A 13467-nucleotide genomic window follows, 5' to 3' on the forward strand; every position below is an offset into this window, starting at 1 on the left:
ATACACACACCTGTGCTTTTGGGCCATCCGGTGTGGCATTGTCATAATTTAGCTCACCTATTGATTTGATTTATATTCGATCATAAATTAAATAACTTCGTGCACAACTGTGCAGCTACATACGTGTTCATTTGGATTACATTTGGCACATTTGCAGTTGATGCACGCGCCTAATGGTAATTAATTAGGCATTTAATTTAATTATGAGTGCAAATTGCGCACAGGTCACAGCATCCGCTAATTTCTGGTTAAATGCAATGGAAGTGATTATGGCGCGGCAAACGTTTTGTTCGCCGCTCTGGGGCTTTAAAATGTAAACCAAAACTTCCACAATTTCAATACATAATTTACACCTGCGTGCTTTGTTCAAAATTCTGAGGGGGCGGAGTGCTGTTTCGCATTAAAGTGAATGATATGAATTTCAATTTGCGGAAAGGAAACTCATGGATGGCGATTCCATTATGTATGTACGCACATCCCAGATTCCGTATGCACTCATTCCAAGTGACAAACTTGGGCAATTTCCGCTCCACGGAAATGTGCACAATTTAATTTTGGCCTGCGGTAGCAGGGGTTTGCTCACTTACCCCCTCCCCCCAGCTATTTTTTTCTTCTTCAAGGAACATCTTTTGGTCTAGCCGAGCAGAAGCTTAGTTAATATCTTCATCTGCGCATCTCTCCGCGGAGTTGATCATTTTCTGCTTGAGTGTGTTGCAGACTTCCCCCCGCAGTTGCTGTTGCTTTTAATTAGAATTAGCAACTCGCTTGTCGTCGTGGCCACAAAAATGGTATGTTGTATGTACTCACACATGACTGCCATTCAGTTTGGACCCCAAAGTGAGCAAGAAGTTTCCATATCCAGCTCCCCCTTTCTGGGCTTAAGATAATTTTTCCGCCGTGAAAACATAAATTCAAGTTGTTTTTATTACCACACGCACACTCACGCACGTATTTCTCCTTTTCTCCTTTATGCCCCCGAAAGAAACTTTGTATACCCAAAATTTTCTTGGAAAATTAACAACACTCGTGGCTTTGATTTATCGCGATAAGCGGATGTTGTTGTTTGCCGTTGCTTCCCATTGTTTGTGGGGCGTGGGGCGGTGGGCGGTGGGTGGTGCTGCTGAGATTTTGATTTTGTCAGGCCCCATATATATGCAGATTGATTTTGGGGCTTTAATTAAGTTATCTAGTTTGGCATTTTGATAAATGCTCTCGACGCTTCGTTACGCCGGGTAATTGAAAGTGAAGGCTAAATGATTTTGGCCATTAGGAAGGTTGCGCTTCTGGCAAGCGAGAACCGGAACTTAAAACCGAGATTCTATTTTAAGGTTGACTAAGCTTAATGCAGTTAATTATTTCTATAATGTATAATATAATTGAATGTAAGATATTGAGAAAATGCAGTGCCACCCACAAGCCCCAAATTCGACGCACTATTTAAGCACCCGCCAAAATGACAGAGCCATAAATTAATTAAGAGTCGGAAACAGATAAAAATATGGTGCAAAGAAGACGAAGCAGCCGACAAAAAAAGCAAAGAAACAGATATGAAAAGCGGCAGACAAACAAATTACACATGCGACTGGTGGCCGCGACAGTTTGGCTGACAATAATTAAAGCAACTGCACACAGCCGCCAATAGCAACAACAAACAGCTGCACGCAAACAGCAGCGGCATCCTCAAACATCCTCCACTCTCTCCTCGGAACAAAGATGATCTATATATGGATGATGTGGATGCACCCACATACATAAATACATACTTATATGTATGTGCAGTTTGAAGGGCGGCAGGCGGATGCAGCACGCAGGCAACATGCAACTCCATGCGGCAATTATGTGAATGCAGCGCACACAAATTGAAAAAGTAAACCAACTGAATCAGCAGACAGTGCGGCCTCTTTAAAAGGAACTAAGCATTTAGAGTTGTAGTGTGAAGTAATTAGGCATGAATAGAAAATAATTGTAAAGCTTTAAAACAGTTGTTCATTAATCATACTTTTATATTGAAAAGTTGTTCTAAAAACATCATACTAAATACAATATCCTTTTATTTCATTCTCACATAATGCATATTTATATTTTTTTAAGTGTAGAAGTGTAGAAGTAAAGCTGTTAAGTAAGCCGAATAACTGCTTTTCTGAAATTCTCCAGTATTCTTTATTCTTCAAGCACTTGGTGATCATAATCTTCACACATGACAACCACGCAGACTAACACCCTTGCCAGCTTTAATTGTTAAACAAATATTCATAAAAACAACAGAGAGAGAGAGGAAAATTAAAGGCCAAACATTTACTTGGTTTTATTACTGCTGACCTCCGAGGTCGTTGGTTACTTTATCTTTTTTTCGGGCCAAAGTTGGGCGAATTCTTCTGTGAGGGGGTGAAGTGTGAAGAGGTTTCATACATATATGTAAGCTCATGAGATGACCGCCACTTAAATTGTTTTCTTAGCCATGCAAGTGGGAAAGTTTTTGAACGAGAAAAGTTCTCATCCAATTAGCGAAGATAATTGCAGTTGTCAAAAAAAGCAGAACAAATTTCTGAAATTAAAGTCGGTATAATTATTAAAGAAAATAAAGACCATGCGAAAAAATGTGCGTGCTTTTTTTTAAGCATTTTTTTTTTATTTCAAACACATTTTTATATAATTTACGTAACTTTGCTCAGCTATTGAAAACTGCTAAAATAATAGCCCTATTATTTATGAGAGCCTCTTTGTTGTGTAAAGAAATTTCTGTTTTTATTATGCAAATATTTGGCATATTTGTGGGCTTAAATTGAACGATACAAAACGCTCAAGTTTCTGTTTGTCTAGCGCATAACAAATAATTCCCCTAGTTAAGCCACTTAAATGCTTTTAAAGTGATTTTACCTAAGCAGTGTACAGTGTTGCACAACTTTGGCTGGGCAAAAACAATAAAAGCCAAGCCAAAAGTCATATGTCAATAGGCTAATTAAAGGGGACAGCTTGTTTGTAACAAATGTATCTCAAACATTGTTCAATTGCAATCTGGTTTCGTTTTGCCATCAAAAGTTCAATGGCACAGCTCCATAAATGTGCACTTGATTAATCGATGCCATTTTCGTTTCTCTATCTCCTTGCAGTTAACCCCGAAAACAGATCTTGAAATTATGGTAAGTTAATAACACTAATTGGACAACAACTTTACATGGAAATTAGCAGTGCACGGAGCCTGTCTGTTGTCCCCTGGGTGAAATAAATCATAATTTATGCTAGGAGAAACGAAAATTGTACACTCCTCGCTGTGTATAATTTATGCACAACTTTTTAAAACTGGAATTGTGCGGTTTTTCGGGCGAGGCTGGTGGCGCGTTGAGCGCTTAATGTGGAATGAGTAATGTTAAAATGTAACCAGGACAATGGCAGCCAAGATTGCGCCAAAGGGAGTTGCCACCGAATCACCATCGCCAGCTTCCATCTTCCATCCTCCATCTCATGCAATTTATATTCGACACTTGGCCTGTTGCCTGTTGCGAACTGGGTCAAAACATGTGAAGAGCGCCACTTGCTCCTGTTGTCGTAGTCGTGCCAGTGGATTTTATCATCCTATTTCGGCAGGGGCTTTAAATTGTCCATGGGCTCTATGGTGGTGCAACCCCACGACTCTTGCAACCCCTGTTCGTTTGATTGAATTTCAATTTTCAATTTTAATACTTCGACCAGAGCAGGAGTCGTAAAGTTTGCCGTTGATTTCGGACTCTTTCCAGGTCATTTGTCCCGGAACGCTTAGCTCCAGCTCGGGCTCAATTAGTTTGATGGCGCTTCTTCCTTTTTGGTTGCTTTGGTTTGTGGCCGGCCGTCCAAAAAGTTTTCATTAATGTAAAACACTTTACGCACTCATTAGAGTCATTTGTTTGTGACATCTCTATCTCGCATTCCGTTTGCCCGGTCCGGTCTGTGGATGATAAATGTGTCCATAATGCGGCCTAATTGCGGCATCATTAGAGGCGCCTTTCGGCCCTGATTGCCACTCCTGCGAACATACTCGAACTGGATGGGTACACTGTGGGAAAATAAGTTTAGTGGCAGAAGTAATGGTGATATTTATGTTTAGATAGTTTCTGAAAGAAACTTTGGTCTATTGATTTAAAGCTACATTACATATTCCTATAGTTTGTTTTTGTGTTCTGATTTAATTTCCTGTCAATTTTTTTTCTCGTAGTGTTGAGTACTTGAAGTGGACAGACGGACTTGACTTAAGCATACCAATTTCGGTAGACAAGAGGGGTGCCTGGGCTATTGGTATCCAGGCGGCTGTCATGTTGGATTGGCAACAAAGCAAATCAAATTTAATGATAAACTCGAATGGAAGCACATGTCTTTTCCGCCCGAGATGATATCTGCCATCTATGCCACGCCCCCTATCTATCTATCTCACTCTCTAGAATCGGGTCTTTATATCCGTGTTGGCGTAAACAACAACAATGGGGGCACATAGGAATGACTAATTTAATGCGCCGAGTTTGGTGTTGTGTAACGTTACGTATACGCACCGTGAGCGCCGGGACCTTTTGGCATTTTGCAAAGTTAACGAAGCGAACGAAGCAAACACGACCAGACATATACAAAAACAACAACAGCAGCAACAAGGACGAGAAGGGGAAACTGTGGCCATAATATACTGAATTTTATTTATAGCATAATTTCAGGTGTCGCGCACACACGACAAAGTGTTGAAAAAGATGCTCAAATTAAAAAACTTAACTTAGCTTAACTTAGTTTAGCTGTAAAATTTCGTGTTTATTTCGCGTCTCTTCAATTTGACTTTTAGCCCATCCTTTGTGTGTATAAAAGGAGCTGGCCGGTGGGAAACTTCAAGGGTCTTCACCTGGTTCGCATCCAATTCCAAATGAAAGTTTTGGAGTAATTTGATCAGGGCCACTTTAATTACCAACTTGGCAAAGTTCTGTCCTGTAATTGGGATGAGAAAAATATTGTCTGAACATTTCTAAAATAATTTGAATCCTTTACGTACCCACACACTGTGATCCCCCAATGCCAAATCCTATAAAGACATTGCTCTTTGTCTTGTCTTCACATTGGCCCACATCATTGGCAGTTTGCAGAAACCGAAGTGGCTTATATTTCATAGGCTCACTGAAGTATTTTTCATCTCGGTGCATGGCTAGTAAAGGCACCATCAAGGTCTTTCCCTCATCAATTGTGAATTTTGAATTGGGTAGCGAATAACTTTTGCGGCAAACACGTTCAATAATGGGTAGAGGTGGATATTTGCGAAGCGTTTCTGTAAAGTTAATAGACAGATGTCAAAATCACTCAAACATCTCTGATTAAGTTCTAAAAATTAAACATACCTTTCAAACACATGTCCATATACCTAAGACCATTAAGCTCTTCAAATTTGAGCTGGCCATTTTCATTGCTCAGCTCCTTTATTTCCGCTCGCAGTTTTTCCACTATTAAAGGTTCTTGCAGGATTTCCAAGAGAGTGAAGGTTACAGTTGAAGCCACTGCATCTAGGGAAACTTTCAGGAGATCCTCGGCAACTTTGGCCAAGCGTTTGATGGACAACAGCTTGTCTGCTTCTAGAAATAACGAATTTAATACTGCTTTTCACAATTTAAAAACTTTAAAACTTACCATTAATCGGTTCCAATTGCCATTTATCGCCACTAACTTCGTTTCCATTTCTAAATCTGACTAGCAGTTGTAGAATATCTTTGCGTATCAGTCCATGATCTTCACGTAGCTCGACGCTTTGTTTAATGAGATCTCTTAAGCGGTAGGTATATGAAGATTTCTGCGGCAGGCGACCCAAAGTGCTGAAGGTATGATGGAATAATTGGTATGCTTCAAGTGGGATTTCCCATTATGTGTACTTACAAGGATTGTATCGAGGCCTGATTGTGGCTCAGGTAGCTGGTCAAGATATGATCCTCGTGCTCAAAGTTATTAATGTCCAGGCCGTAAATCAGATTGGCAATTATGTTGACGGAATAACTAAGAGGGAAAAGAATATTAACTTAGTTTAAGCCAAGAAGACTTGATCCTCTTACACTCTGAGTTTTTGCTGTAGATCCACTTCCAGTGGACATCCTTGAATTTGCCTGTCCAGCAGATGGCGAATTAAATGATCACCCACTTTCTGGACCTGCCCGAACATCTCGGACAATCGCTTGGTACCAAACATGGGCGCCAGTTTCTCCAGCAAATTGAACCTGCGATAACCCGCGACATATTCCCACTTCAGTTCGTTGAAGTGTCCATTCGATTGCTGCAGAATCGTCTGGGCCAGCTCCACATTTCGCACCAGAAGAACAGGCCTGAAGAAGCAGTAGATGCCCAGAAGCCGATCCTTGCCCGACTGGTAGGCCTCACAGATGGCCTCCACGTGTCGGAACTCCCGTCTGTAGGCCTTCTGCAGGAAACTCCACGTAATGCCGGCCTTTTCCGAGGGGAATCCCCTGCGTCGCCAGTGGCTGTAAATGTGGCGAACCGAGAGGAATACCGCCGAATATAGCAGAATAGGCAACAGCAGCCACATTATGTTGATGATGTTGCGACTTCGAAGTGCCCTGACAGACTGGCGGTGCCTGAGGTCTGGAAAACCAAAGCCGATTCTCTGAGGACGTCTGCCCCGATGCAGATAATTACTGCGAGTTGGCAGCCCCTGTGCGGATGATAGCGATAATGATAATGGTATTGATAATGATGAAGATGCCAAACGAAATCGAAAGTCGCGATCGAATCACGGCTCTTCTCGTCTGGCAACTGGCAACAACTGCAAGTCAATCTTGTCTGACCAAAATAACAAAACCGAAATTCGAACAGAATCGGGAGGGAAAAAATCGAACAAAAAATTCCGGGCATACTATCACATCACATTCGCCTTCAGTTATCTCCCTGTTTCTCTTTATGGCTGTTCTGAGCGGACTGATAGTAATTTATACAGCCCCTGGGCTGTACCATGTTATTATCAAAGTCTGGAGCAAGTTTTTGTACCCAAAAAATACCCATCATGCGGAGGTATCTATCAGGCTATTCGCTCAACATTATATCAATCACCAACTGTCAAATATTTCAAAAATTCTAAGAAAACTTCAAGACAAAGCGCTGCACTTAGCAAAATTTAACAAATTAAATGTTCATGTTTTCTATACTAATCAAATTAATGGGCATTAACCAGTCCATATTACCTAGTTGTGGTCATTCTTTTGTTCCTAAGTTGAAGATGCAGCTATCTGCATTACTTTTTTCGTTTCACGTTCCCATCTGACAAATGTATTCTGATTTATTGTATTCGTTGATAAGAATATTTACTATTTTAAAATCGCAACGTCATCGGCGTCGCTTCAATGGATTCCGATGGGTAGCATTATCAATGGATCTTGGGGCAATGATTTCCAATGCGGTTACGCATCTCCGGGTAGAACAAAAGGTGAACACTTGACAACAGATTTCTCATTCGCAAGGATAGGTAACTTGACTGAAAAAGTCTGCAGTACACGATTGCTTATTTATATAGGTTTTTAGATATACAAATCCCTGACAAATCATGGTTGATAATAAAGGAAATAGTCAATCAATGAAAGCCCACAAGCTAACCACTCCCATGGACTTACTTCCCTTCGTTTATTGTTTTGTAATTTAAGACTTCAGTTACCACGTTGGGAGCCAGGCTTTCATAACGATTGGTGTGTCAATCAGTCATTAATTCCATTACGCATAACGCAGTCTCTCGTTTTGCCATGGCTTTATCGAGCAGTTAGCGTTTTAGCCAGGTTGCCTCGAAAGTGTCAGTTTCAATGCCTAACCAAGTGAATCAAGGCAAGTTGCCATCATCCACTCACTTCACTCCTCGGCGACAAGGGGAAGTTGTTAATCACGCCCATTGCATGCCAAAGTTGAAAAAAATGTAAATTGTGTAAAAAGGGTAGCAAAAAACGAGGCTAAAATGCATTGCAGTTGCCGCTGTTGTCGCACCGGAGGCAATTTTCCACAGCAATGGAGCAAAAGGGGATCCTACAGGTAACCACTTGTTGCTGCTCCACATAATTGACGTGGCCTGTGGGAATTTGATTTAAATGAGCCCGTGTATCTGCGCTCGCATAAAAGCTTATAAATTTATGTATCCGACCCGAAGTCGTTCTGCACAATTTCCCACAACTATGTTGCAGTTTGGGTCGCAAGTTCATTGGGTGGGCAATTCGATGGGTCCTTTTCAATTGAGTGTTTGCCAAAAGCAATTTCAATATTTCCTTATTGGGTTGGCAGGCTCCAGTCGATGGCTTCTGCCAACTCATGACAGCAACAGCTTGCTGCCGTGGCTCATCAGCAACATGGCTTGCAGCAGCAACAGTCGCAGCCGCAACAGCAGCAAGTCATGCCACAAATTGAATGAAGTTGCCAAATACAAGTAGAGGAGGGCTTTTTTTGTTTGAGGCAATTGAATGACTTGGCAGATCCTGGAGGTGCACAAAATATTGCAAGAAAATAATTATTTAAGCCTGGCCAGAATATTCTGACGTCTTTTTACCAAACGTCACGGTGATTTCATGCACAATGGGTTTCAAATTAAAGGTTTAAAATTTAGCAGAAACATGAATACACATAATTACGGAGACTAACACCATGATTTCTCACTTTTATTAATCATTCATAGAAATAATTATAATTTAAAACGTTTTAAACCCATCCAATATATCATTAAATTATTGAGCTCATTACTTTAAAAATCAACCAACCTAAATTATAATAAAAACCATAAATAAGTGCATTAACGCGATTTGAATTCTGCAGAAAAAATGTTAAGCAGCTTATGCGGATTTTGATTTCTTGCTAGCTTTTTTGTTAACCTTTTTTTATTGTTGATATGTCATATTCGCCCCCTCAAGCTCATATTTATTGGCTTTTAGTCACCGAAGTGAACAAATGTTTAAAAATGCCTGTGATTCATAATGTTCACGTACACGAAGTCATGAAGCATTTGTTTTACATTAAGTCATAAAGCGTTTGTTTTGCATTATTGCCAACAGACACGTGTCAATTCACTTCCATGTGCTGTTCGTTTTCCCACAAATAAAATCTAATTATTCCACGACTCGTTGAAATAAAGCTGTAGTATACATTTCCCCACCCAAAAACACGGGCTTGCTGTGCGTTTTTCCACCGAATTATTACGTAAATATTGTGTTCGCCATTTCAATTTGGTCATAAATCAAAACTTGTTCCCCAGAGCGCAATGAAACTTGAGTGAGAACCATAATGCTTGTAGAGAAATGTAGCGTAAATATACAAAATATACATTGGGAAATCTAAACAAGAGTTTTAAATATACATTTCGTAATGTAAAGTTACATTTCTGTTTTACATATTTGTGCCTTCAATGCCTTAGATGATCTAAGTTAGATCATCAATGTGGCTGAGTTAGTCTGTGATCATATATTTTAGAGATATTATTATTTTTTTACTTTCGTCAGCGTATTTCTTTTATCCAAGTGCAGATACGACGCAAACGAAACTTGTTAGTCACTTGAAGGCAATAGTCCGGCGCCCCTTTCACCGCCCCCCTCTCCATCGTTTTGCGAAAATTTCCTTGAACAATGGCAAAGCTTTGTATGACAGTTTGTTGTTCTCGTCAACGGCGAAGTTCATGAGCAAATGCTAAAAAGCGAACAGGAAAATAGTATGTGCTCGCTTTTATATATTTACATGCAAATTACTCATTCAGCAGATGAGTGCAACGGGCGGGGAAGATGAGATCTGCGTTTGAGTGATAAATTTGCATGTTTATGCGAAAAAATATTCGGTTGTTGTGATGAAAATTTTCCGTTTTCCATGTGTTAGCAGCGCGGGGAATGTGGAAACTCGCGATTTGCGACCACGTCAACTTAGCTCCATCGTCTGCGTTTGAAATTGAAGTTGGCTTCCAGCGAAGCAGGATGATGATATGTCATCAGAATGCGGCGTGTAAATTTGGGTTTTAATAACAAATTCAATTTGACTTGAAGCAGTTTTTGATCCATCCACATACGTGCGCACAGCAACAGCGATAATTGCTTGTCCTCGGAAAATGGAAAGGAGCCAGCAAAACGAGAGGTCAGGCGAGACGAGAGGCTTTGTGCATTTTAATTGAGTTTTTCCCCGCATTTTCCTGCTACTCGTAATAGCCGCTATAGGTATGTATGTTGAATTATTTTGTTTGCCGCCGACCGTCACAGAAAAAATTAAATCACAGCACGTTTGCTCTTACGCGCTGCCACTCCTGCGCGGATGCACTTGAGTGGGTTTCCATAAAGCGCAGGTCAGGGGAAAACAAACTGGAAACGAATCAGAAATTAACATAAAGGCCTCAAAGCCAACCAACCAACCAACCTGTATCTGTTGCTCATTGCATTGTTGTTCCATTTCTTTTTCAAAACTGGGCATTGTTAGGCGGCCACGCCCACCGCCCCGCTAACGGTTTCAATTGTAGTACATGCACGGCAATTTGTTTGATTTCTCTCTGACTCTGCTGACATGTCCAACATTTTCACTGACCTGTCCCACGATGAAAAGTCTTGCCGGTGTATGGGGTTTTCCAGCCATCTCCAGCACGCAGAGGAAAATCATGTCGATTCTTACTTTTTCCCTATAATTCGAAGTTTTAGATCGCTGGTTTCGAGAGAAAGCCGTTTCCTGTGCTTAATAATCTTTCAGTGAATATTATTATTTCTTATAATTTCTGCTTTCTATTTTTACGGTGTAGGCGTCTATTGACATCTAAAATTACTTTTTGGCCATACACTTTTGATTTATTTCGTTTATTTCTTATGGCTGTCAATTTCAAACATTTGTCAACTGACACAAATAAAGTGAAATATGAAATTTTGTGACAGTTCTTCAAACATGTTTTCACCAAAAATCCCCCGGGGATTTGGTTAGATTCCCTCGCTTGACCTGCAAATGATTTTTGATATTTTAACCGAGTTTTGTTTTTGGTTTTAAGACCTTTTAATTTATTGGTTCGTTTTATTGAAGCTGAAACTTTAAGTAAAGCCTAAGTTGCCATTTTCATTTATTTAGCTGTACTATTTTTCCCACATGAAAATTTAAATTCATTTCTACAATTTCTCTTACCCATTTTTGGCAAATTAAAATGAATTGGGCAATTTGTATGCGTACATATAGTATGATTGCCATAAATAATAGCTTGCTTTTATTTTTCTACCCATTCTCATGTTGTTTTTGCCGATTATTAGCTTAAAGTAGACACGAGGCCATTAATAAAATCCGAAATCATGGCAAACGGGTAGAACGAAAATTACGCATACGCCGCGTGGTACGAAACAAACTTGACATTGAACTTGCCGTTCGATATTCCGAAGGCCATTCGAGGATGGTTGGCGACAGTTGGGGGTGACATTAAATATTCATTTGGCAGCCGGCTGCCATGACAACAATAAAAAGTGGCCCCAACAGGGCCGAGAAAAGATATAGCGAAGAAGGGACAATATTTTTTTAATTGTTTGACCAAAATGTTCGATATACATGCATAGACCGAACGTCCCTCTGCTCTCCAGGGGTGTAAGATATCTTTTGGACTGGTTTCCTAGGGACGCTGATGGGTGGTCGTAATGAAGCCACATAAATCTCGGCACTAAATATATTTGCCAAGTTCGGGGAGCTGGGGAAGTGAGGCAATTAATCTTTTGCTGGAAGATATATAAAAGTTAGCAAACAGCAACTGACAAAAATCTATAAGCTGGTGAACAAAAAATAAAACAGTTGTGAAAAATATATAAATTGAGGACAAAACAAAAAATTGTATTTTTTTGTTAAATATATAGTACGAATTTTCATAAATCCCAATAAAAGAACTGCTATTATTGGAGGTTTTTTTAAATAAATATATCCTGTTGCTAATATCGCGCCTCTGACTGTAGCTGAAAACTTTTTTTGGCCGGCAGACCAGGACACGTAAAAAAACACTCAAGGGAGGAAAGTCGTTTGCCTTTGGGTCAAACGGGCAGGGGACATCGTCGGGCCAGAAAAGTAATAGCACAATAAATGTGCATCAGGCAGCCAGAAATCACCGCAGTTAGGAGGCTCCGCTTTCCCCCGTGCGTGTAAATTATAGATAACCGTGTTAATGTTGCAGTGCCACTCCTCCCTTGCCCCGCCCCCAACCGAAATGGTTCTTTGAACGGCGACAGAACCCAAACAAACAAAGTTGCCAGCGCAAAGTTTTTGGCCCTGCCTGCCAGAAGTTGGCCAAAAGTGTGCCAAAGAGCTTCGGCGGATGCGCGATACATTTCCACAGCCACTTCCTGCGTGTCCTGGACAAATTCCGGCATCCTCCTTGTTGAAGTGTAAGGAGCTTTCTTAGTTCCTCCCTCCAATTTGTTGATTATTATTTATTGGTGCTGCCGTCGGTCGGGGCATTGACAACTTTAAAACGCGTTCGAGTGTTTATCACTTTCATTTTTAGCACTTGCCGTGTATTTTCCGCTGTGTTTTGGGAAAATTAGCAATTTAAATAATTTAATTACGTCGTGACCTGCAATTTGCGGCGCTAATTAAAACGTGCCAATGTCCACGTGCCCGGACTAGCTTTTCTGGTATTTGAGTTGGAGAAGCTAACGAAATTTGAACGCTCCATATTCATTAGTTATGCGCTTTGCCTCTGAATTTGTTTGCCTGTAAGTACACGTAGTTTTCGGCTAAAACTTTTTTAAAGGTATTTGCATAGGACGTGAGTTCTTTGAAATGTAAATTCCTCCACCTGTACATGCAAATGTATCATTCTGTGTGGGAGTTCTAATTGGTTTTGGATTTTGGTTTATATTAGCTCAAATTTGCCTGCCACAGTGAAAAATCTGCGGAAAATTTAGAAGTTGGATTTTAGATTTGAATGAATTTTTCAGCTAATTACCCACGTTGTGCAAAAAAGTGTCGTTCTAACCTCTTTTGTTTGTTAATATTCACTTAACACCCGTCGATTAAAACTGAATGAGCAATTACTCACGTTGTCAATTGTATTTAACCATTTTTGAACTCGCTAAGTAAATGAAATTGGGCAAATTGTTCATTGAGCATAAATTTGTGTATTATATTGTTTGTTTACGATTTGAGTTTCTGGAGCGGAAATTGATTGTGTTTAATTTCCAGCACAGCGACCACAATGAAAATGTATATATATATTTTTTTTGTTTTTTTTTTTAACTTGGCAGCAATTGCAGCAGGGCAACAAAGTAAATAAAAAATTAGAGAACCAGAGAATCCGAAACTGAAACTCGTGTTGCGACTGGGAATTGTTTTACGTGGTATTTCGTGGGCTTCGAGGGTATATAGTGTTTGTGCTTTCATTTGGATATTCATATCATGTATTGAAAATACAACTACAAACGGATTACTCACTTGTTTTGATTTATTCATGCGCTTAATTCGATAATTGAAAACTATAATTAGATTATTACAATTGTGTTTTGCATTTAAATG

General features: G+C 40.0%; 2 protein-coding genes and 1 long non-coding RNA gene across 6 annotated transcripts in view; 1 reads left to right on the forward strand and 2 right to left on the reverse strand.

The window, feature by feature from the left end:
• Positions 1–13467, forward strand: part of LOC6732692 — a 39841-nt gene that overhangs the window by 24547 nt on the left and 1827 nt on the right. For 2 of the 3 annotated variants that reach the window (XM_016180341.3, XM_039291280.2), the window contains exon 3: positions 3111–3140. The exons of the other annotated variant lie outside the window; for it this stretch is intronic. In XM_016180341.3, coding sequence (XP_016025424.1) covers positions 3138–3140 — 3 coding nt within the window. In that variant the 5' untranslated portion in view covers positions 3111–3137. The remainder of the gene's footprint in view (positions 1–3110; positions 3141–13467) is intronic. 3 annotated transcript variants of the gene reach the window in all.
• On the reverse strand, positions 4634–6846 carry LOC6732691 (probable cytochrome P450 310a1). Of its 2 annotated transcripts, none has more exons than XM_044922808.1 (6): positions 6045–6846; positions 5872–5988; positions 5629–5810; positions 5343–5570; positions 5003–5272; positions 4634–4938 (listed from the first exon to the last, which is right to left on the reverse strand). In XM_044922808.1, the coding sequence occupies exons 1-6, from the start codon at positions 6530–6532 to the stop codon at positions 4748–4750; spliced, it is 1476 nt and encodes a 491-aa protein (XP_044778743.1). In that variant the 5' UTR covers positions 6533–6846; the 3' UTR covers positions 4634–4747. The 2 variants fall into 2 exon arrangements, with proteins under 2 accessions (XP_044778743.1, XP_016025425.1); XM_016178125.3 differs by having other exon boundaries at positions 5343–5573; positions 6045–6842.
• LOC123327171 lies at positions 10130–10901 on the reverse strand. Its single transcript, XR_006541703.1, has 2 exons — positions 10363–10901; positions 10130–10307 (listed from the first exon to the last, which is right to left on the reverse strand). It is a non-coding gene; the product is annotated as an uncharacterized LOC123327171 (long non-coding RNA).

Source organism: Drosophila simulans, chromosome 2L, assembly GCF_016746395.2.
Source record: "Drosophila simulans strain w501 chromosome 2L, Prin_Dsim_3.1, whole genome shotgun sequence".
In the NCBI taxonomy this organism is placed as follows: domain Eukaryota; kingdom Metazoa; phylum Arthropoda; class Insecta; order Diptera; family Drosophilidae; genus Drosophila; species Drosophila simulans.

Coding starts and splice junctions, on each gene's coding strand:
- LOC6732691 (XM_016178125.3), bottom strand. CDS start 6,532: ATGTGGCTGCTGTTGCCTATTCTGCTATATTCGGCGGTATTCCTCTCG. Junction 5,273..5,342: donor TATGGACATGTGTTTGAAAG/GTATGTTTAATT, acceptor TTAACTTTACAG/AAACGCTTCGCAAATATCCA. Junction 4,939..5,002: donor TGGGGGATCACAGTGTGTGG/GTACGTAAAGGA, acceptor TCCCAATTACAG/GACAGAACTTTGCCAAGTTG.